Source organism: Oncorhynchus masou, chromosome 25 (assembly GCF_036934945.1).
Source record: "Oncorhynchus masou masou isolate Uvic2021 chromosome 25, UVic_Omas_1.1, whole genome shotgun sequence".
NCBI classification, from domain to species: domain Eukaryota; kingdom Metazoa; phylum Chordata; class Actinopteri; order Salmoniformes; family Salmonidae; genus Oncorhynchus; species Oncorhynchus masou.
In genome coordinates this window covers 26,861,653-26,885,176 of record NC_088236.1, presented here as the reverse complement: position 1 = coordinate 26,885,176, position 23,524 = coordinate 26,861,653, and the positions used below count along the sequence as shown (strand labels likewise).

The 23,524-nt window shown below is 46.5% G+C and overlaps 2 protein-coding genes across 3 annotated transcripts in view; one reads left to right on the top strand and one right to left on the bottom strand.

Annotated features, from left to right (window-relative positions):
• The window catches only part of LOC135514003 (THO complex subunit 5 homolog), a 28,785-nt gene extending 13,363 nt beyond the window's left edge, over positions 1-15,422 (top strand). For both annotated transcript variants that reach the window (XM_064937092.1, XM_064937093.1), the window contains 9 exons: positions 5,787-5,895; positions 5,975-6,076; positions 6,199-6,295; positions 6,400-6,511; positions 7,445-7,548; positions 7,774-7,861; positions 8,003-8,118; positions 8,258-8,448; positions 14,914-15,422. In XM_064937092.1, coding sequence (XP_064793164.1) covers positions 5,787-5,895; positions 5,975-6,076; positions 6,199-6,295; positions 6,400-6,511; positions 7,445-7,548; positions 7,774-7,861; positions 8,003-8,118; positions 8,258-8,448; positions 14,914-14,977 — 983 coding nt within the window. In that variant the 3' untranslated portion in view covers positions 14,978-15,422. The remainder of the gene's footprint in view (positions 1-5,786; positions 5,896-5,974; positions 6,077-6,198; positions 6,296-6,399; positions 6,512-7,444; positions 7,549-7,773; positions 7,862-8,002; positions 8,119-8,257; positions 8,449-14,913) is intronic.
• Positions 15,423-18,204: 2,782 nt separating this feature from the next.
• On the bottom strand, positions 18,205-23,524 carry LOC135514002 (neurofilament heavy polypeptide-like). Its single transcript, XM_064937091.1, has 4 exons — positions 22,709-23,524; positions 20,786-20,985; positions 20,579-20,703; positions 18,205-20,390 (listed from the first exon to the last, which is right to left on the bottom strand). Exons 1-4 carry the CDS (start codon positions 23,493-23,495, stop codon positions 18,884-18,886), a joined length of 2,619 nt encoding a protein of 872 aa, XP_064793163.1. The 5' UTR covers positions 23,496-23,524; the 3' UTR covers positions 18,205-18,883.

Below are 23,524 nucleotides of genomic sequence, written 5' to 3'. Positions count from 1 at the left end.
GCTTCTTAGTCTCTCTGGGACAGTAAAGGGGAGAAATTATATCATTCAGAGCTACAGTTGAAGTCGGAAGTTTACATACACCTTAGCCAAAAGCATTTAAACTCAGTTTTTCCCAATTCCTAACATTTTAATCCTAGTAAAAATTCCCTGTCTTAGGTCAGTTAGGATCACCACTTTATTTTAAAAATGTGAAATGTCAGAATAATAGTAGAGTGATTTATTCCAGCTTTATTTCAGTTTTTCTTTCTTTCATCACATTCCCAGTGGGTCAGAAGTTTGCATACTAATTGAGTGTATTTGGTAGCATTGCCTTTCAAATTGTTTAACTTGAGTCAAAAGTTGCAGGTGTCCTTCCACAAGCTTCCCACAATAAGTTGGGTGAATTTTGGCCCATTCCTCCTGACAGAGCTGGTGTAACTCAGTCAGGTTTGTAGGCCTAATTGCTCGCACACGCTTTTTCAGTTCTGCCCACAAATTTTCTATGGGATTGAGGTCAGGGCTTTGTGATGTCCATTCCAATACCTTGACTTAGTTGTCCTTAAGCCATTTTGCCACAACTTTGGAAGTATGTTTGTGGTTAATGTCCATTTGGAAGACCCATTTGCGACCAAGCTTTAACTTCCTGACTGATATCTTGAGATGTTGCTCCCCCTTTTTCCTCCAAACATAACGATGGTCATTATGGCCAAACAGTTCTATTTTTGTTTCATCAGACCAGAGGACATTTCTCCAAAAAGTACGGTCTTTGTCCCCATGTGCAGTTGCAAACTGTAGTCTGGCTTTTTTATGGTGGTTTTGGAGCAGTGGCTTCTTCTTTGCTGAGCGGCCTTTCAGGTTATGTCGATATAGGACTCGTTTTATTGTGGAAATAGATACTTTTGTACCTGTTTCCTCCAGCATCTTCACAAGGTCCTTTGCTGTTGTTCTGGGATTGATTTGCACTTTTCGCACCAAAGTACGTTCATCTCTAGGGGACAGAATGCATCTCCTTCCTGAGCGGTATGACGGCTATGTGGTCCCATGGTGTTTATACTTGCGTACTATTGTTTGTATAGATGAACGTGGTACCTTCAGGCATTTGGAAATTACTCCTAAGGATGAACCAAAATTTTGCAGGTCTACATTTTTTTTCTGAGGTCTTGGCTGATTTCTTTTGATTTCCCCATGATGTCAAGTAGAGGCACTGAGTTTGAAGGTAGGCCTTGAAATACATCCACAGATACACCTCCAATTGACTCAAATGATGTCAATTAGACGATCAGAAGCTTCTTGTCATGCACAAAGTAGATGTCCTAACCGACTTGCCAAAACTATAGTTTGTTAACAAGAAATTTGGGGAGTGGTTGAAAAACAAGTTTTAATGACTAAGTGTTTGTAAACGTCCGACTTCAACTGTATATGACTGTTAGAAATTGATATTAATGGTGGTGATAAGGATTTTGTGGTGCAGTGTATATGGTGATGGTTAAGTGCATAGATTGAACAAGAATTGTTAATTTAGTGTAATCAACAACATCACTACTAAGGTTACGCAATGTCGCCTCGTCTCTCCTGTCTCTGCAGTCAGACAGAACCCAATGGCACCCTGAGAGACGGACACCCAGACACACACACACTCACTCTCTCACAAATATACACAAACACATACGCAGCTTTTACTGCTGCAAACCGCCAAAAGCTGCTTCATGGTTTAGAGCAGTGGTTCCCAACCTTTTTCAGTTACTGTACCACCAACTGAAGCCTATGGTCTCATGAGTCTTCTAAAATACCCCCTGTGGATAGGCCCAGTACCCCCCATGGGTCCTAGTACTCCTGGTTGGGAACCACTGGTTTAGAGGACAACAGAGAGCGTGAGAGGAAGCTGATGTAAATGTGCTTAAAATAAGGTATGAGTGCTGCAGCGCTACAGTGCTGCCAGCTCCACACACACACATACCGTCCTCTCCTCCCTGCCTGCGGCGCAACATTGCTACCAGCACCACACACACATACCATCCTCTCCTCCCTGCCTGCAGCGCAACATCACTGCCAGCTCCACACACACATACCATCCGCTCCTCCCTGCTTGCCTGCCAGTGGATAGAGTTACGCCTGCAATGCAGAACGTCCCCCTCCCCTCTCACCTCATCCCTCCTCCTCTTTACCGTCTCTCCCTCCCGTCCTCCTCTTCTCCATTCCCCAGTTCCTCTCTTCCTCCCCTCCTTCCCCTGTCAGCAAGATAATGCCTCACTTCATCCTATATAGTACTTGTGAACTCTGTTTTTGGCTGCTATGAAGCCAGCGCTCTTCTATTTTCAAACCCTAGCGCCAGGATTGGTTATTTACCTGTCGTATATGAGCTCACTTGGACTGAAGTGGGAGGGGTGGCAATATCTGAGGTGTGTCCTTGAAAACGTACGCCGAAGTGGCAATTTCATTATGCGCTGGTAGGGCTATTTAAGACCAACCGAAAGCTGGTCTTAGCGCTAACACTGGTTATGGCATGGATTTTAACATGGGTTATTGCATGGATTTTAACATGGGTTATGGCATGGGTTTTAACATGGGTTATGGCATGGGTTTTAACATGGGTTATGGCATGGATTTTAACATGGGTTATGGCATGGATTTTAACATTGGAAGTGCAGCCTATCAAGCCGTGAAGCACAGTGCCCATATATACACATGGAACAAGAGATGTGCTTTTTGTGCCCATAAACCTTGTATTTAGTAACACAAACTCGTGTTTTTTCCCCCCCCTCTCAATGAAGGCTGTTTTTCCCCCTCTCAATGAAGGCTGTTTCCCCCCCCCCCCTCTCAATGAAGGCTGTTTCCCCCCCCTCTCAATGAAGGCTGTTTTCCCCACCTCTCAATGAAGGCTGTTTTCCCCACCTCTCAGTGAAGGCTGTTTTTTTTCCCCCTCTCAGTGAAGGCTGTTTTTTCCCCTCTCAATGAAGGCTGTTTTCCCCCCTCTCAGTGAAGGCTGTTTTTTCCCCCTCTCAGTGAAGGCTGTTTTTTCCCCCTCTCAGTGAAGGCTGTTTTTCCCCCTCTCAGTGAAGGCTGTTGTTCCCCCTCTCAGTGAAGGCTGTTTTCCCCCTCTCAGTGAAGGCTGTTTTCCCCCCTCTCAGTGAAGGCTGTTGTTCCCCCTCTCAGTGAAGGCTGTTTTCCCCCTCTCAGTGAAGGCTGTTGTTCCCCCTCTCAGTGAAGGCTGTTGTTCCCCCTCTCAGTGAAGGCTGTTTTCCCCCTCTCAGTGAAGGCTGTTGTTCCCCCTCTCAGTGAAGGCTGTTTTCCCCCTCTCAGTGAAGGCTGTTTTTCCCCCTCTCAGTGAAGGCTGTTGTTCCCCCTCTCAGTGAAGGCTGTTGTTCCCCCTCTCAGTGAAGGCTGTTGTTCCCCCTCTCAGTGAAGGCTGTTTTCCCCCTCTCAGTGAAGGCTGTTTTTCCCCCTCTCAGTGAAGGCTGTTTTTCCCCCTCTCAGTGAAGGCTGTTGTTCCCCCTCTCAGTGAAGGCTGTTGTTCCCCCCTCTCAGTGAAGGCTGTTGTTCCCCCTCTCAGTGAAGGCTGTTGTTCCCCCTCTCAGTGAAGGCTGTTTTCCCCCTCTCAGTGAAGGCTGTTTTCCCCCCTCTCAGTGAAGGCTGTTTTTCCCCCTCTCAGTGAAGGCTGTTTTCCCCCTCTCAGTGAAGGCTGTTTTCCCCCTCTCAGTGAAGGCTGTTGTTCCCCCCTCTCAGTGAAGGCTGTTGTTCCCCCCTCTCAGTGAAGGCTGTTTTCCCCCCTCTCAGTGAAGGCTGTTGTTCCCCCTCTCAGTGAAGGCTGTTGTTCCCCCTCTCAGTGAAGGCTGTTGTTCCCCCTCTCAGTGAAGGCTGTTGTTCCCCCTCTCAGTGAAGGCTGTTTTCCCCCTCTCAGTGAAGGCTGTTTTTCCCCCCCTCTCAGTGAAGGCTGTTTTTCCCCCCCTCTCAGTGAAGGCTGTTTTTCCCCCTATCCAATTCATTCATCAAGTAGTCAAGACTGTTGATGAAGAGTTTGACTCATGAGTCCGCTTTGAAATGAGTCTTAATCACCAAAGTTTGGCGGCAGCAAAACAGTGAGCGGACATCCCCTTTTTATCTATGTAGGCGATTGTACATTATTTTAGCCAGCTCATGTTATTATTTTGGATGTGCTTAAAATACCCTCCATGTAGGCTATATGCCCATCATGGAACGAGAGATGAGATAATCCAGTGACACTTATATTCAGAAACTTGCAAGGCCTTAGGCTACCCTTACGCTACTATAATGAAAGCTAGTTTAACAGCTATGCGTCTGCTGTCTTCCTTATCCTGGCCATTCATTGGCCACGTAGCCTATCCATAAAGGGTTTCTAAATGATCTACTCATGAAGCTTTTGCCGTCATGCTTTTGCATTATTCACAATAAACAGGTCTACCTGCCGTGCAGCTTCCATTCTACTTTTATCCACCCCCATTTCCAAAGACAGCCTCTTGTCCAGTTACCAAAGACGTGCTCCTACAAACATATTAAAATGTTAATTCCTATAATGCCATATCCACGGTAGGCCTTCTTATTGAGAATGTGCCTCACATACAATTTACAGGAGCCTATAGTATTGTTTTATTTAGGGAGAAGTGCGATGCGTAAAGGCCTATACTTGTTGAAGCCAATTACAACAACGTTGACTGTCAACACTCCAAGCATATTGAGCAAACCCTAGATGTTGCTCTTACTCATTACTGTAACCTATGCTATTTGATAAACTGGTATCAATCCACAATGGACCAGGATGAGAATATTCCTTGCCCCCCCGCAGAATTGGAGTTGATGACAACGCAAAGACCGTCGGTAACCTACAGAACTTGAGACAAACGCATGCAGTATTAAGCCATGGAACACCTTGATTGGCCAGTGAGGGGCCAAGCCTTTGTCACACCTACAACTTGTTTATTCATCAAAACCCAACCCTTTCGCACCACCACTAGCTATTGCGTTCATAATAACGGCTGTGAAAATTGCACAAATATTTGACCCACCGACCTATAGCGCTACCGCTAGCACCTAGATTTACCTTATACGTTAGGTTTGTTAAAATAGAGCCCAGAGTAACCGTGTCATAGCTAAGAATCTAGTCGTCCTGTGTTAATTCACAGTGACATCACCCGTGAACCGGTTCGTGCCTAAAACATTCTCCTTTCAGGCTGTGAAGTCTTCAATTTCCTCAACTTTATTTAATGCAGAAAAGATGGAAAAAACAGGGAAACTATGCATACTTTCCTTTATAAAAACATCATTTTCCACCATTATGCTAGAGTGGCTAAATGCTAAACCCAGATGTTGAATATGGCATTCAGCCAATCAGGTAACAGCAGTCTGTTGTTCACCACTGAATGAAAGCGGGCGCAACATCAGAAAGTAGCATTTCTAGGCGTTAGCTACTCTAGCATGGTGATAGAAAATGGTGTTTCATAAAGTACGCATATTTTCCCTGTTTTTTTTCTTCTGCCTTCTCCCCATTAAATACAGTTGAGGAATTTGATGCCTTTGCAGCCTGAATGGACAATGTTTTAGGTAAAAACCAGTCCACAGGGGATACAAGTGTATTGCTGGCTGCATACAATGCTTTTGAACGCTAAGATTGCCATCTCTATATTTCCATCTGCCGGCCTTTGGGCTGTCTTGTGGCAGATACAGTTTTCCATCCACGATACATGCACACACACACACAATGTCTCATCTCCCTGTTTGCTAAATAGCCTATTATGTATATATTATGAATAGATCGCATCATACTAAGTGAATCCCTGTCCCTCTGTGTCTAGACGGCAGTGTGCTGCATCTGTTCTTCTACTACCTGATGAACCTGAACATCATGACTGTCAAGGCCAAAGTCTCCACCGCCACAGATCTCACTGGAGCCATCAGCGCCGGGTGCGTGTGTGTGTGTGTGCTTGCGTGTGTTTGGGGATTGCGTGTCTGTCTGTCTTGTAATGATTCTATTTTCTGCCAGGGAGCTGTTAAACTCTGGCACGCTGCTCAGCTGCCTGTATGCCAACGACCAGGGGTGCGAAACGCCCAACCCCTCTAATCGCTACCAGTTTGATAAAGTGGGGTAAGGATGCTGTCCTAAAGCCCAACACCTATATACACAGTGTGTACAGTTGCTTCAGTATCAGTACAGATATTGTTTAATTGTAGGATCAGTATTAATTGATATATTTTGTGTTATTGTAGGATCAGTTCATTTGGAGACTACGTGGCAGAACTGGGTCATCCCTACCTGTGGGTGCAGAGTCTGGGAGGACTGAAGTTCCCCAGTGACGCCCCAGAGGTGTGTGTGTGGCCCTCCCATTGCATTTAATGAAGTGTCTGCTGCTATGCTGTGCTTCTTTCTCTCCGTGTGTGTGTGTTTTAAGCCTACCGTGTGTGTTTCAGGGTTTGCATGCAGGCAGTTCTCTGAGTGCCAGTCACATGGAAAGCATCATGAAGCTGCTGAGAGGACGAGTCCTGTCACGCCTGGCCCTGCACAAACAGTTCTCTTCACTAGGTATACACACGCCTGGCCCTGCACAAACAGTTCTCTTCACTAGGTATACACACGCCTGGCCCTGCACAAACAGTTCTCTTCACTAGGTATACACACGCCTGGCCCTGCACAAACAGTTCTCTTCACTAGGTATACACACGCCTGGCCCTGCACAAACAGTTCTCTTCACTAGGTATACACACGCCTGGCCCTGCACAAACAGTTCTCTTCACTAGGTATACACACGCCTGGCCCTGCACAAACAGTTCTCTTCACTAGGTATACACACGCCAGGCCCTGCACAAACAGTTCTCTTCACTAGGTATACACACGCCTGGCCCTGCACAAACAGTTCTCTTCACTAGGTATACACACGCCTGGCCCTGCACAAACAGTTCTCTTCACTAGGTATACACACGCCTGGCCCTGCACCAACAGTTCTCTTCACTAGGTATACACACGCCTGGCCCTGCACCAACAGTTCTCTTCACTAGGTATACACACGCCTGGCCCTGCACCAACAGTTCTCTTCACTAGGTATACACACGCCTGGCCCTGCACCAACAGTTCTCTTCACTAGGTATACACACGCCTGGCCCTGCACCAACAGTTCTCTTCACTAGGTATACACACGCCTGGCCCTGCACCAACAGTTCTCTTCACTAGGTATACACACGCCTGGCCCTGCACAAACAGTTCTCCTCACTAGGTATACACACGCCTGGCCCTGCACAAACAGTTCTCCTCACTAGGTATACACACGCCTGGCCCTGCACAAACAGTTCTCTTCACTAGGTATACACACGCCTGGCCCTGCACAAACAGTTCTCTTCACTAGGTATACACACGCCTGGCCCTGCACAAACAGTCGTCCTCACATTTCTCATCACTGGGTACACACACACAGACAATAAAATACATGTTTAAGGTATTGTATGAGTGTGTGTTTTTCAGAGCACAGTATTGTTCCAGTGTCTTGTGAGTGCAAGCACCTGTTCCCTGCTAAGGTTCTCTCTCGCCTGGCTCGCTGGACTACCATCACACACCAGGAGTACACGGTACGAACACACAAAACACTTCCTCACATTTTGTTTGCTGTCAACACAACCGAGGAGTACACAGGAAGTACACAACTTTGACTACAACTCAACCTCACACTCAATATAACAATTTCTGACTCTCATTGAAGCTGCTGTGTAGATGGTGTGGCTATAAAAGGCATTGTGGTTTAATTAAATAAACCATATAGTTTACTATTTTTTGTGTTCTCTCTCGCTCTATAGAATCTGGTGTTCACGCAGCATGTGTCAGAAGCAGGTCTGGCTCGGGAAACTGACCTCTTCTTCATGGCCGTGTTGGAGAGAGGAACAGGTAATTACCAGGGGTTAAAGTGATGATTCACTACGTAATATATTAAGACATTCCTGAAGAATTGGAGGCCTGTCTGCTTTGTTTGGACAAATTCTTTAGAAAAGTCAGGGAAATAAGTACCCTATCTTTTCGACCTTCCAGCTCGTCTTAAGGCTGCGGTGGTGTTGAACCCCCGTTACCCAGTCATTTCTCCTCTCTTTGCTGTCTCAATCAGCTGGAAGGGGGAGCGCAGTGGACGTACTGACGACAACCTTCGAGTGAGTATACACACCCATCACACACTGTGAATACGAGACGCTATCACAGGGGAGGGCAAATCTATATGCTGTTATGCCCTTTGATCTTAGTGGTTAGACACTCACCGGCTGTGATTGACACATCTAACCCCTCCCCCAGGCCATGGAGAGTGAGGTAAACATTTTCAAATCAGAGCTCCAGGGGCCCCGCCCAGGCCACCAGCTGCTGACCAATCAGGTAGCTCGTCTGGGTGTCTGTCTGGATGTGTACCTGGAAACTGATGGACAGGACGACAGCGTGGAGGGACCACGGGAGTTCCCCAGAGAGAAGATGTGTCTACGCACTGTCAGGTACACGTACACACACAGAGTTGGCGCCGATCGACATGGCCGTCCTGTTTCTGGCTCCTAAGCAACTTTGCAGTATATATTTTTGTTGTTCTCACATTAGTAGCCCAGAGTGTTTTTTGCATTATTACATACAGCCAGAAATAACTTTTGGATATCAGAGCGGCAGAAAGTCGCCAGCGTTTCGACCAGAAATACGACTTTCCTGAATTGGATCCTTTGTTGGTACCCCCCAAAGCAATTTAACTTATCCCAGTGGCTGCTCCAAGACGCCGCCAGTGGAGAAGAGGTATTTGGAGTGGAGGCGGGCACACCATCCACCGCTTCTGAGTATATTACTCGCTAATGTTCAGTCAGCTGGACAATAAAGTAGACAAGCTCAGGGTGAGGATCTCCTTCCAGAGAGACTTCAAGGACTGTAACATACTCTGTTTCACGGAATCATGGCTCTCTCCGGATATACTGTCCCCTTCCATATAGCCAGCTGGGTTCTCAGTACATCGCACAGATAGGAATAAAGAACTCTCAGGGAAGAAGAAAAGTGGGGGGTGTATTACTTCATGATTACCTACTGATGGCGAGATTGTGGTAAAATACAGGAACTCAAGTTCTTTTTTTCACCCAACGTAGAATACCTCAAAATCAAATGTTGATCGCATTACCTCCTAAGATAATTGTCTTAGGAGGTAATCGTCACAGCCATGTATATTCCCCCTCAAGCCGGTACCACGACGGCTCTCAAGGAACTACGCTGGACTTTGTGCAAACTGGAAACCACACATCCTGAGGCCACATTTATTGTAGCTGGGAACTTTAATAAAGCAAATCTGAGGAAAACGCTACCTAAGTTTTATTGACATATACTCGCGCTTCAAAAACTCTGAAACATTGTTTCTCTTCTTTCCAAGATGGCTACAAGGCCCTCACTTCGGCAAATCAGATCACGACTCCATTCTGCTCCTCCCTTCCTATAAGCAGAAACTCAAACAAGAAGTACCTGTTCCACAGTCTATTCAACACTGGTCTGACCAATCGGAATCCATGCTTCAAGATGGTTTTGATCACCAGGACTGAGATATGCTCTAGGTTGCCTCTGAGAATAACATTGATCTATACGCTGACACATGGTGACTAAGTTCATCATGAACTATATAGGGGATGTTGTTCCAACTGTGACAATTAAAAACTATTCAAACCAAAAACCGTGGACAGATGGCAGCAATCGCGCAAACCTGAAAGTGTGAACCACCGCATTTAACCACAGCAAGGTGACTCTGAATATGGCTAAATAGAAACAGTCCAGTTATGCCCTCCGCAACGCAGTCAAACAGGCAAAACGTCAGTACAGAGACAAAGTGGAGTCGCAATTCAATGGCTCACACACGAGATGTATGTGGCAGGGGCTCCAGACAATCTGCGATTATATAGGGAAAACCAGCCACGTAGCGGACACTGACGTCTTGCTCCCGAACAAGCTAAACAACACCTTTGCCCGCTTTGAGGATAACTCAGTGCTGCCGACACGGGCCACTCTCGAGGACTGGGAGCTCTCGTTCTTCGTGGCCGACGTGAGTAAGCGTGTTAACCCTTGCTTGGCTACCGGCCCAGGCAGCATTCCTAGCTGTGTCCTCAGAGCATGTGCAGACCAGCTGGCTTGAGTGTTTACGGACATATTCAATCTCTCCCTATCCCAGTCTGCTGTCCCCACTTGCTTCAAGATGTCCACCATTGTTCCTGTACTCAAGAAAGTGAAGTTAACTGAGCTGTCGTCTATGAATGCTATTCATAGACGACAGCTCAACGTTCAACACCATAGTGCCCTCAAAGCATCAAAGCACATCAATAAGCTAAGCACCCTGGGACTTAACACCTCCCTCTGCAACTGGATCCTGGACTTCCTGATGGGCCGCCGCCAGGTGGTAAGGGTAGGTAACAACACATCTGCCATGCTTATCCTCAACACAGGGGCTCCTCAGGGGTGAGTGATCAGCCCCCTTTTGTACTCCCTGTTCACTCATGACTGCACGGCTAGGCATGACTCCAACACCATCATTATATTTGCCGATGACACAACAGTGGTAGACCTGATCACAGACAACAACGAGACAGCCTACAGGGAAGAGGTCACCGTGTGGTGCCAGGACAACAACCTCTCCCTCAATGTGATCAAGACAAAGGAGGTGATTGTGGACTACAGGAAAAAGAGGACAGAGCACGCCCCCATTCTCATCGACTGGGCTGCAGTGGAGCAGGTCGAGAGTTTCATGTTCCTTGGTGTCCACATCACCAACAAACTAACATGGTCCAAGCACAACATGACAGTCGTGAAGCTGGCACAACAAAACCTATTCCCCCTCAGGAGACTGAAAAGATTTGGCATGGGTCCTTAGATCCTCAAAAGGTTCTACAGCTGCACCATCAAGAGCATCCTGACTGGTTGCATCAAATTGCCTGGCATGGCAACTGCTCGGCCTCCGAACGCAAGACACTACAGAGGGTAGTGTGAACGGCCCAGTACATCACTGGGGCCAAGCTTCCTGCCATCCAGGACCTCTATACCAGGCGGTGTCAGAGGAAGGTCCTAAAAATTGTCAAAGACTCCAGCCACCATAGTCATAAACTGTTCTCTCTGCTACCACATGGCAAACAGTACTGGAGCTCCAAGTCTAGGTCCAAGAGGCTTCTAAACAGCTTCTACTCCCAAGCCATAAGACGCCTGAACATCTAGTCAAATGTCTACCCAGACTACTCGCATTGCCCCCTCCCCTCTCCACATCACTGCCGCTCTCTGTTGTCATCTATGCATAGTCACTTTAATTAATTAACTCTACCTACGTGTACATACTACCTCAACTAACCGGTACCCCCGCACATTGACTCTGTACCGGCTCCTCCCTGTATATATATATTTTTTTACTGCTCCTCTTTAATTACTTGAGTTTGAGTGTATTTTATTTTTACAGGGACAGTGCGCATTAATCAACGTTTCAGTAAAAGTGCCGGTTTTAGCCAGCCAGCTAATTTTGAACTGCAGTCTTTGGGCAGGTTATTAAAAACAATTACAATATAGACAATCATTGAGCAGTGAGCACACGCAGAGCAACATAGGACAAGCAAGACATAGCATACAGACAGAGCAACATAGGACAAGCAAGACATAGCATACAGACAGAGCAACATAGGACAAGCAAGACGTAACATACAGACAGAGCAACGTAGAACAAAAAGCAGCAAGACAAAATTGTGTTTCCACACCTCACAAGCTACAGACAACATGGAAAGTGGCAATACACAGCTAGGGATTATGATCACACATCTGATTGACTTTTAGCCATGTCTTCATACATTTTGTGAAAGTGTGATAGGTGGTGCAGTTATGTGTGTCTGATGACAGTGTATTCCACACATGGAAAGCTCTCACAGAGAAAATGGATTTACTAAAGGTGCTTTTCCTTAAGGGAACTATACAGTCACCTCTCATGGCAGACCTTGTGGATCTGCTGCCATAAGTTTGGGTTTTCTGTTTAACAAAAATACTGAGTGGAAGGGGAGACATTTAGGATCTTGAATACAAGACATGCATCGGTGTATTGCACAATATTTTCCCAACTCAGGAGCTCATGCTTTCTGAGGATGGAACAGTGATGATGGCTATTGGGCTTCCTATCAAGCACTTTGAGAGCCTGTTTGTAGAGAGACTGAATAGGTTTTAATGTTGTACAGCAAGCTTGGGTCCAACTAGTCAAGCAGTACGTTAAGTGGGGGAGTATCATAGATTTGAAGTACAGTTTTGCTACCTCTGTAGTCAAACAATTTCAAAAAAATCGGAAATTAGCTAGGTTGAATTTGGTTATCTGAATGACCTTTTTCACATGCTTTTTAAAAGAGAGGTTGGAATCAAGTATGATGCCAAAATACTTAAAATCAGATACCAGTAGCATTTGTTGCCCTCTTTGTGAAGAACATGCAAACAGTTTTTTTCACATTAAGATGAAAGCACGAGTCACTGAGCCACTTTGTAACCTGGGCCATTACAGTAAAGCTAAGAGTGGGCAACAGATCATTGCTCACTCTGACACACTGAGTTCTGCCTTCAAGGTATGATTTCATCCATCTCAAGGCATCGGGGGAAAGTTGATCTTGAACAATTTTGTAATGAGAATCTCATGGTTAACAGTATCAAAAGCCTTCCTTAGGTCCAGAAACACAGCCCCAACAACATCCCCTTTGTCCATCTTGGACTTCACATTTTCCAGAAGAAAGCAGTTGGCCGTTTCTGTGGAGTGTTTTGTTCTGAAGCCAAACTGCATGGAGTGTAATGTGAAGGGGCTGTTGTTGAGGTGTGCAATAAGTTGTTCTGCTACACACTTTTCAACAACCTTTGACACCACAGGTAATATACTAATGGGCCTGTAGTTACTCACGTCAACAGGGTCGCCCTATTTAAAGATGGCCGTTATTGTGGCCTCCCTCCATACCCTTGTAAACACCACGAGACCAATAGATGTGTTGGTGACCTTAGTAATGGTGCCAATTACTTGTTAATTTTATCTTCTATCTGTATTTTTTTGAAACTGTACTCTCGGTTAGGGTCTCGTAAGTAAGCATTTCACTGTAAGGTCTACTCCTGTTGTATTCTGCGCATGTTACTAATACAATTTTATTTGATCAATTGACACACAATACCCCATAATGACAAAGCAAAAAAAATGTTTCGTATTTTTTTATTTTTCACATGTATTAAAAATAAAAAACAGATTACATATGTAAATAAGGTTTCAGGCCCTATGCTATATGACTCGAATTTAAGCTTGGGTGCATCCTGTTTCCGTTGATCATCCTTGATGTTTCTACAATTTGATTGGAGTCCACCTGTTAAATTAATTGGATATGATTTGGAAAGGCACACACCTGTCTATATAAGGTCCCACAGTTGACAGTGTATGTCAGAGCAAAAACCAAGCCATGAGGTCGAAGGAATTTTCCGTAGAGCTCCGAGACAGGATTGTGTCGGCACAGATCTGGGGAAGGGTACAAAAAATGTCTGCAGCATTGAAGGTCCCCAAGAACACAGTGGCCTCCATCATTCTTAAAATGGAAGAAGTTTGGAACCACCAAGACTCTTCCTAGAGCTGGCCGCCCGGCATAACTGAGCAATCAGGGAAAAGGGCCTTGGTCAGGGAGGTGACCAAGAACCTGATGGTCACTCTGACAGTGCTCCGGAGTTCCTTCCTTTGTGGAAATTGGAGAACCTTCCGGAAGGACAAGCATCTCTGCAGCACTCCACCAATCAGGACTTTATGGTAGAGTGGCCAGACCGAAGCAACTCTTCAGTAAAAGGAACATGACAGCCCGCTTGGACTTTGCCAAAAGGCACCTAAAGGACAAAATGATCTGGTCTGGTGAAACCAAGATTGAACTCTTTGGCTTGAATGCCATGCGTCACCTCTGGAGTAAACCTGGCACCATCCCTATGGTGAAGCGTGGTGGCAGGGACTGGGACACGACTCGGGATCAAAGGAAAGTACAGAGGGATCCTTGATGAAAACCTGCTCAGGACAGACTGGGGCAAATGCTCACCTTCCAACAGGACAACGACCCTAAGCACACAGCCAAGACAACGCAGGAGTGGCTTCGGGACAAGTCTCTGAATGTCCTTGAGTGGCCCAGCCAGAGCCCGGACTTGAACCCAGTCGAACATATCAGGAGAAACTAGAAAATAGCAGTGCAGCAACATTCCCCATCCAACCGGACAGAGGATCTACAGAGATGAATTTGAGAAACTCCCCAAATACAGGTGTGCCAAGCTTGTAGCATCATAACCAAGAAGACTCGGTCTGTAATGCTGCCAGGTGCTTCAACAAATTACTGAGTAAAGGGTTTGAATGCTTATGTAAATGTGACATTTGTGGGATTGCTGCATCAGATGACCTGGCCTCCACAATCACCCGACCTCAACCAAATTGAGATGTTTTGGGAGGGGTTGGACCGCAGATTGAGGGAAAAGCAGCCAACAGGTGCTCAGCATATGTGGTAACTCCTCCAAGACTGTTGGAAAAGCATTCCAGATGAAGCTGGTTGAGAGAATGCCAAGAGTGTGCAAAGCTGTCATCAAAACAAAGGGTGGCTACTTTGAAGAATCTCAATTATAAAATATATTTTGTTTTGCTTACGTCATGATTCCATATGTGTTATTTCATAGTTTTGATGTCTTCACTATTATTCTACAATGTAGAAAACATGTAAAAAATAAAGAACCCCTTGAATGAGTGTGTCCAAACTTTTGACTGGTAGTGTGTGTGCGTGCGTGTATTAGATATTACTGCACTGTTGGAGCTAGGAAACACAAGCATTTAGCTACACACACAATAACATCTGCTAAATATGTGTATGCGACCAATACAATTTGATTTGACTCTCTCTCTCTCAAAATATCTGACAATGTGTTTCTCTCTGGTTGTGTTTCAGGGGTCCGAACCGTCTGAAGCCATTCAAGTACAACCACCCCCAGGGCTTCTTTAGTCACCGCTGACCTCTCCTTTACCCCTTTCCCTTCACCCCAGATCTCTTACCCTACCTCGAGGCTTCTTTAGTCATCGCTGACCTCTCCTTTACCCCTTTCCCTTCACCCCTGACCCCCTCACCCCAGTTCTCTTACCCTACCTCGAGGCTTCTTTAGTCATCGCTGACCTCTCCTTTACCCCTTTCCCTTCACCCCTGACCCCCTCACCCCAGATCTCTTACCCTACCTCGAGGCTTCTTTAGTCACCGCTGACCTCTCCTTTACCCCTTTCCCTTCACCCCTGACCCCCTCACCCCAGATCCCTTACCCTACCTCGAGGCTTCTTCAGTCACCAGTGACTCCTGAATTTACCCTCTGTCATGCCCCTGCCCTCATATCCCCATATATTGTTTGTTTAACACACTGTTTGACACATTCGGTGTGTCGGTTGGTTAATAAAAAGCTAGTGATCTTGTTTGGATCTGCAAGTTCTTTGTCTTTTTTAATGTTATTCTTCACTGCTGACTGATTTATGCTCACTTTTATTCTACTATGAATGATCTCTCTTTTAGCTAGTACATATTTATTTCCTCATCTCTCCCTGCCATCCCTTTTTCTTTCTCCCCGCTCTCTCTCTCTCTCTGCATCAGATCACATTGTTATGTCCTTTATTATCATGGCTCAGCACTTCTCTAAGATGACTCATTCCTATGGGTCCTGGAAAAACAGTGTATACACTATCACACACACTTAGAAATGTGTAACCTATTCTGTATTTATAGTTTAAGAGCTGATTAATTGTTTCCTATGTATTTACAGTAAGAGATGATTAAATGTGTTCCCTATCCTGTACTTGCAGTGTGGCAAGAGCTGTTGAATAATACAGGACATTAGTGCAGCATCACAGAGCCCCAGTACTGCTCTCTCCTCCAGGACAAGCTTGCCTCAGTTAGGATGTAGCCGAGGTGTTTTGTGGGTTCCATACCATGGTGATCATTAGGTAGAGTGGTGTTCTGAGGATGTTTTTGCTGCAGGTTGTGTCTCCTGTTGATACCCAGTCATCCATCAGGCATAAAGAGATCACATTACAACACCAAGGAGAATGATCATCAGGAAATAATTCAAGGAGAAACTTAACGTGCGTGATGATATCCTGTCAGAATTCAGGGAGATTCACCACATGGCCAAAAATATCTGGACACCTGTTTGTCAGAGGCATTAATATGGAGTTGCCCCCCCCCCCCTTTTCTGCTATAACAGCCTCCACTCTTCTGGGAAGGCTTTCCACTAAATGTTGGAACATTACTGCGGGGACTTGCTTTCATTCAGCCACGAGCGTTAGTGAGGTTTGGCACTGATGTTGGGCGATTAGGTCTGGCTCGCAGTCGGCGTTCCAATTCATCCCAAAGGTGTTCGATGGGGTTGAGGTCAGAGCTCTGTGCAGGCCTGTCAAGTTCTTCCACACCGATCTCTACTAACAATTTCTGTATTGGCCTTGCTTTGTGCACGGGGGTATTGTGTTGAAAAAGGAAAGGGCTTTCCCCAAATTGTTGCTACGAAGTTGGAAGTACAAAATCGTCTAGAATGTCATTGTATGCTGTAGCGTTAAGATTTCCCTTCACTGGAACTTAGGGGCCTAGCCTGAACCATGAAAAACATCCCCAGACCATTTTTTCTTCTCTACCAAACTTAACAGTTGGCACTATGCATTGGGGCAGGTAGCGTTCTCCTGGCATCCTCCAAACCCAGATTTGTCCGTTGGACTGCCAGATGGTGAAGCATGATTCATCACTCCAGAGAATGCGCTTCCTCTGCTCCAGTGTTCAATGGCGGTGAGCTTTACACCACTCCAGCCAACTCTGCGTTGCGCGTGTTGATCTTAGGCTTGTGTATCCCTGCTCGGCCATGGAAACCCAACGTACAGTTCTTATGCTGACGTTGCTTCCAGAGGCAGTTTGGAACTTGGTAGTGAGTGTTGCAACAAAGGACAGACAATTTTACGTGTTTCATCACTGAGCTGTCCTGTTCTGTGAGCTTGTGTGGCCTACCACTTAACGGCTGAGCCGTTTTTGCTTCTAGACGTTTCCACTTCACAATAACAGCACTTGACCGGGGCAGAAATTTGACAAACTAACTTGTTGGAAAGGTGGAATCCTATGACAGTGCCACGTTGAAAGTCACTGAGCTCTTCAATAAGGACATTCTACTGTCAATGTTTGTCTATGGAGATTGCATGGTTGTGTTCTCAATTGTATACACCTGTCAGCAACTACACAGCATATCACAACCACTGTCCCCCAGTGCAGTTGACTAGTGTTGTTTCCATGATTGTGGACCACTGTGTTACATCAAGGAAATGACAGAGAAATTGATATCAAAGTTAACAATAGACCTTTTTCTGTTCAGAAATAAAAGGGGTGTTTTTTTAAGCACTCTATCTTTTGCAGCAATTGCATAGATCTTCAGATTGGCGTGTGTAGATTCTTCCCTGGCAGGGTAGGTTACTGCAGTATCTCTACTTTATGGTTACTGTTGTAGCAGGCTGGCATTGTAGAGCAGGTACAGTGTGTGTGTGTGAGAGAGAGATGTAAAAGAAGAGAGAGGTGAGATTAAGGAGAGACCTAACCAAAGGACAAGAGAGAGATGTGAAGGGGCAGATATATTCTCTAGGTCTATGATGTTGTGTGGAAGAGGGGGACAGTTCTGTTCAGGTAGCTCTATTCTCCAGACCACCTCCGGATGTATGTATGAGCCCAAGTTAGACGATGTCAGAGCAGGGAGTGGAGGGGAGGAGAGAGCGATGTTGGGAGGGTGCTGCAACACCAGTCACTGCACCCCTCAGCCGCAATGCAGCACAACACACACACACAGTGTTTTAGGAGACCCACACCCCTCTCACACCTCAACTTCCTCCCTCTCACACACACCTCATCTTCCTCACCTCCACTGTACTTCTCTTCATACCACCTTAGCACTCAGACAGTGTACTGTTCAGAACTGTTCTTTCTTCATAGTGTATATGCTGAAATGTACATGAGAAGAACATGACAGAAGCTATAGCATTTACGTCATTTATTTCAGTATCTTAGTACTGTACCAGGAAATGATCTATTTTAGCGAGCTAATTTGTCTCTCTCTAAGTAAGCACATCAGATCAAGACCATCACAGCAGCCATCCGTATCATTCACACCAGAGTAATACAGTATCTCTTTGCATTTGTATTAGAGTAATATAATAATGACAACACACAGAAATATTTTGGTTTTAACCTTTATTAGTTCAGCAGTTTGTATTGCATACTCTCAGCAGTTTATACATAGCACAGTCATCCCTGACTTCAGAGTTCTCCTCACTGGCCTAGGTATCATTACTGACCACAGCACAGTGAGTCAGCACAACCATCAGACAGGGAGCTGTTTAAGATGCACAATGAGCAGGTTTGTAGTCTTTCTCTGCTTTTTATAGTTGTTAATATAATATACACCTTTATATCTTCATGAATATACACATACAGTACAATATATTGATCTGTCACAATCTTTTATAGACATTTGTTGACATTGATACCCTTGAAGGCTTTAGAAGGTGCATGGCCCTGTGCTGTGCTCCCAGCCAAGGCAATGCTGCTGTTTTAATGCACTTGTTATTATTGACGGGCAGTCATATAGACACAATTCAGATAGAGTTTAAAGCATTCTGCATTCACTACAGTCATAGATTAGAAGAAGCATCATATCAGGGTTGAGTACCCAGGGGATAGTAACTAGAGAAAAGCTATTGCTTTGTTTGTTTACTGTTTGTCTCCTGCTCTGTTCTGCTTCCCTTTTGGCTTCCCTTTACAAAGGCTGCTCAGGGCTTCAGTAGCTAACCCCCCCTCCCCGATAGTTCTTTGGCGTCTCTCTCTTCTCCTGGCTCATATGCAGCGTGTTAGTGACTCACTTCTTGGCTTTCTCGTCTTTGACTTCAGTGCTAGAAGATTTCTCGTCTTTGACTTCAGTGCTAGAAGATTTCTCGTCTTTGACTTCAGTGCTAGAAGATTTCTCGTCTTTGACTTCAGTGCCAGAAGATTTCTCGTCTTTGACTTCAGTGCCAGAAGATTTCTCGTCTTTGACTTCAGTGCCAGAAGATTTCTTGGCCTTCTCTGCCTTCCCTACCTCCTTCGTATCCTTTGCCTCTTTACTGTCAGATGCTTTAGAGGCCTCCTTGTCCTCCTTCTTATCCTCCTCCTTCACCTCCTCTTTGGGCTCTGCTTTCTTCTCCTTTGTGCTCTCTGTTTTCTGTGGCGATTCTTTGGGGGCAGGCTTCACCTCTACCTGGGGTGTGTCATCTGTTTTGGCTTGTTTCTCCTCTTCTCTCTTAGCAGGGCCGTGGCTCTCCTTGGCGGGGGCGGGCTTTTCCTCTGCAGGCTTGGGCGGGGTGGCAGCAGGGGGGGCAGGTGTTGGGGTCTCAGTCTTGGGATTCTCATCTGGCTTGCTCTCCTTGGGATCTGGTTTGTCTGTCTTCTCCTCAACCTTCTCCTCTTTAGGCTGGCTCTCACATTTCTCCTTCTCCTTGGGTTCTGCCTCTTGTTTCTTTTCCTCCTTTACAGGCTGGGGTTGTTCCTTCTCTTTCTTCTCCTGCTTGGCCAGTTTGTCTTCTGCAAGGGGCTTGGCCTTCTCTTCGATGGGGGACTTGGGTTCAGGAGACTTTGGGAGAGGGGATTTGGGAGGGGGAGACTTAGACTCTGGGGATTTGCTGGGGGGAGATGTAGATGTTGGTGATTTCACAGCTGTGGGAGATTTGGGGGCGGGAGATTTGGCAGGTGATTTGGGGAGGGGAGATTTGGATTCAGGTGATTTGGGGGCGGGAGATTTGGCAGGTGATTTGGGGAGGGGAGATTTTGATTCGGGTGATTTGGGGAGGGGAGATTTGGCTTGGGGTGATTTGGATTCAGGTGATTTGGGGGCGGGAGATTTGGCAGGTGATTTGGGGGCGGGAGATTTGGCAGGTGATTTGGGGAGGGGAGATTTTGATTTGGGTGATTTGGACTGGAGGGTTTTGGGGGGAGATTGGGGAGATTTGGATGGAGAAGAAGCAGCCTTTTCAGGTGACTTAGACTTCTCTTCCTCTTTCTCCTCACCTGCCTCCTCTTCCTCTCCCCCCTTATCCTCAACTCCCTTTCCTTCTCCCTCTTCTGCCTCAGCTTTGGTCTCATCCTCTTCCTCCTCCTTTTCTCCCTCTTCCTCTTCCTCCTTCTCTTCTTCCTTTTCTGTCTCCTCTCCCTTTTCCTCTTCCTCATCTTCTGCTTCCTCTGTCACCTCAGTGACCTGTGTCTCATCCGTCTGTTCCTCCAGTATGACTGTGTCTGAGAGCTCCTCCCCCTTCAGCTTCAGGTGGGCAGAGGAGTAGGAGTACAGGCTTGGCCCAGGTATGAACCGAGTCTCCTCCCCTTCCAGCAACTTCCTGTTTAGGGGAAGAACACAGGAAGTACAGTCTGAATTGTGTGTGTCAATACAGTCTCCTGTTCAAAAACATATCAGTAATTATTCTGTGATAATCATGTTTTTTCCACAAGAGCAGGGTTTATTTAGAGATCTGAGTCTGCATGAGTGCACCAACAAAATATACCCCACCCTTAACCTCTGACCCACCTGTAGGCTGCTATCTCTATGTCCAGAGCCATCTTGACGTTCAGCAGCTCCTGGTATTCTCTCAGCTGGCTGGCCATCTCCCACTTAGTACTCTTCAGTTCACCGTCCAGCTGACGAATAGTCTCCTACACACACAAGTGTTGGTGAGAAATGCGTGCCAAAGTGCAGGGAAAGAGAAGAGCCAGACTGGCAGAAGAGTGTACGTACCTGTAGTGAGTGGATATCTCCATGGTGTCTGTCCTCAGTCTCCATGCATTGTCTCTCCAGTGAGTCCTTGGTTCCTCTGAGGGTCTCCAGTTCGATGGTGCGGCTCTGCAGCTGCCGTCTGTACTCTGCTATCTCGTCCTGGGCACCACGGATCGCATCTGTGTTAGAGTGAGCTGCATCTGCCAACCGCTCCATACGCACTACAGGGGTTTGGGAGAGGTGTGAAGTTGTGGAACAGGGTCAGAGACAGAGACAGGGTTTTAGAGGTCATAGAGACAGGGGCGATAACAACCCTATACTCTCAGATAGTGTCTTTTCCTTGTATCCTCTCATTGTCTCTTTTCCTCTGTGACCACCACAGAGGTCGGTTATTGAGAACACAAATCCTCTCCTCCAGGAGTAACCTTGACAGTGCCTGTCTGTCTGTCTGTCTGTCTGTGGTCTGACTCAGCTACAGGACACTGAACAACATGCTGCCAGTCAGCCGGACAGCTCCATCACAGTCGGCTTCAGAGCTACAAAGAGGGGGAATGGTCACTGGTAGGAGGACTGTTGACTCAGAGAGGTGGTGGACCAGTACAAATCAAGCCATGCACAACATTTATCCATCCATTCAGAGAGTTTAACTAAGGTCTCTAATCCTAATTCTAGCACCAACACTGGTACATAACATGGTTAGGACACAATAGCATTGCTTGTGGATCTATGGGGACAGGTCATGACCCTGATGGCTGAGCTAGAGGTGGAGGCCTGCATTAGCCCTGATCTTATTGTTATTGCCCTCTGAACTCTTCTATCAGGTAGAGGCAGTAGCCCTCAGGAAATGATATAATGTTATGAAGGTTAGAAAACATACACAACACTCACTGGAAACCACACACATAGGGCCACAACATTCTCAAACACATAATCACCAAACACAGGCAAACCCCCACAGTCACATTAATAGAAATATAATCAATTGATTCTATTTCTATGGTCACATTAACATGCTATATACACTGTACTCAGACGCCCCCTATACATGTCATCTCACCCTGCGGCGTCTGACTCTGCAGAGGAGCGCTCCCCTTGTGGTAGGAACATGGCATGACACTCAAGAGACTGCAAGTTATAAGAAAAGGTAGGACGGTGAGATAAGATACGTGACTGAGTTGCAAAATATATCTAATTATGGAGTTAATGCGTGCATTCACCAGAGTCACGTCGGGAATGATTGAGAGACATATTTAATATCTTATGATGTAGGGATGGGGGGGGGGGGGCTTTCTTGGCAAGATACATTTCCAAGGACACCAGAATGCGGCATCAGTTTTTCTAGGGACCTAATAATGCTGACTCATTGTTGCCTGCGGTAGGAATGCGTGATCAGACAGCGCACCAATAAGGCTTTCAAAACAGGACTGTAGGCAGACACAAATTTACACCAGACAGAACACTTTCTCCTCCCATAAAATAAACCAATAGGCTATTTCACCACATTATTCACATATTTTATTTTTCCAAATGCAATCAGAGCCTATAATTCCATAACTATGAATGGTTCAATTCGATACTACTGGTAACACAAGCTGTCATTACAGTCATTGGTGCGCACTAGATGATGTTTATGCAGTGATTTAACTGAATATATAGCCTCGAGTCTAATACAGTTAGCTTCAAATGGTGACCGTACAACGAATCAATGTCTCAAATAGGTTTGATAATAGCCTATAGGCCATGCACCACTATGTACCAAGAGCCTATTTGATAATAAAACAAACGAGATCCAGCCAACTCCTCCAATGTTCAGCACCATGGACAGCAAACTGCACCGTAACATCCGAGCCCTAAAACTCTATAAACCAGGCTTTCTCATACTGACTGACACATCGCTGAGTAAAACCAGGTAAAGGTAGATTGATATAAAGTTGCGCCTCTCACCTTTGAACCATTCCTCCGCGTGCGTTGCGCTCTTGGTCGCGTGTCCATCCAGCTGAGCGCGGATCTCCCGCAGGGCGTTCGTGACGTCCGCCTTGATTGTGTCTCGAGCCTCGAAGCTCACCTGTGCACCCTGGATCTGTGCTAGCAGCTCCGCCACCTCCTCCTCGTGGTTCTTCTTCAGGAACGCTGCTTCTTCCTGCAGCGCGCTGAGCTTCTTGTCCAGCTCTAGCCGTGCGAGCCCAGACTCATCCACATACTTGTTCATTAGGCGTGCCTTGGCTTCCAGCTCCTCCCTGCTGCGTGACTCGTCCTCGAGCCTGGTCCGCACATGCTGGATATCCTCTTCCAGGTGGTCTTGCTCCAAGAGTGCGCATGCCTTCTCCCCGGTCAGCTGCTGAACCAGACCCCTCAGGTTCCCCAGCTCGCGCTCATAGTGCTCTCCCACGGTAGCGCGCCCGGTCTGGCTCTGTCGCAGCGCAGCCGCTTCCTGCTCCAGATTCGAGTTCATCAGCTCGAGGTTCCGCACCTTGTCGATGTAGCCGGCGAAACGGTCATTGAGTGTCTGCAGAATCTCCTTCTCGTTCCTCCGAGTCATGTCTCCGTTAAAGATCTCCAAGCTATCGGCGGAGGGTGTCTGGCTGTAGGCCTGGCGGCGGCGCTGAGAGGTAGTCCAGGGCTGGGAGTGGAAGCCGGAGGAGGAGAGGGAAGCGGCAGGCCGGGCAGAGAGGCCCTGTGGTGCCCTGCGGTAGGAGCCGTGGCTGTAGAGGTGGTCCAGTGGGTAGCTCATCTCTCAACCGGATGCAGACTGCGGCAGGG

Excerpts from the sequence above, each read along its gene's own strand:
- LOC135514002 (XM_064937091.1), bottom strand. The coding sequence starts at position 23,495 with ATGAGCTACCCACTGGACCACCTCTACAGCCACGGCTCCTACCGCAGG. Across the intron at positions 20,986-22,708 it reads CGCGGAGGAATGGTTCAAAG|TGCGTATGGAGCGGTTGGCA; the intron begins GTGAGAGGCGCA and ends AAACCCCTGTAG. Across the intron at positions 20,391-20,578 it reads ATAGAGATAGCAGCCTACAG|GAAGTTGCTGGAAGGGGAGG; the intron begins GTGGGTCAGAGG and ends TCCCCTAAACAG.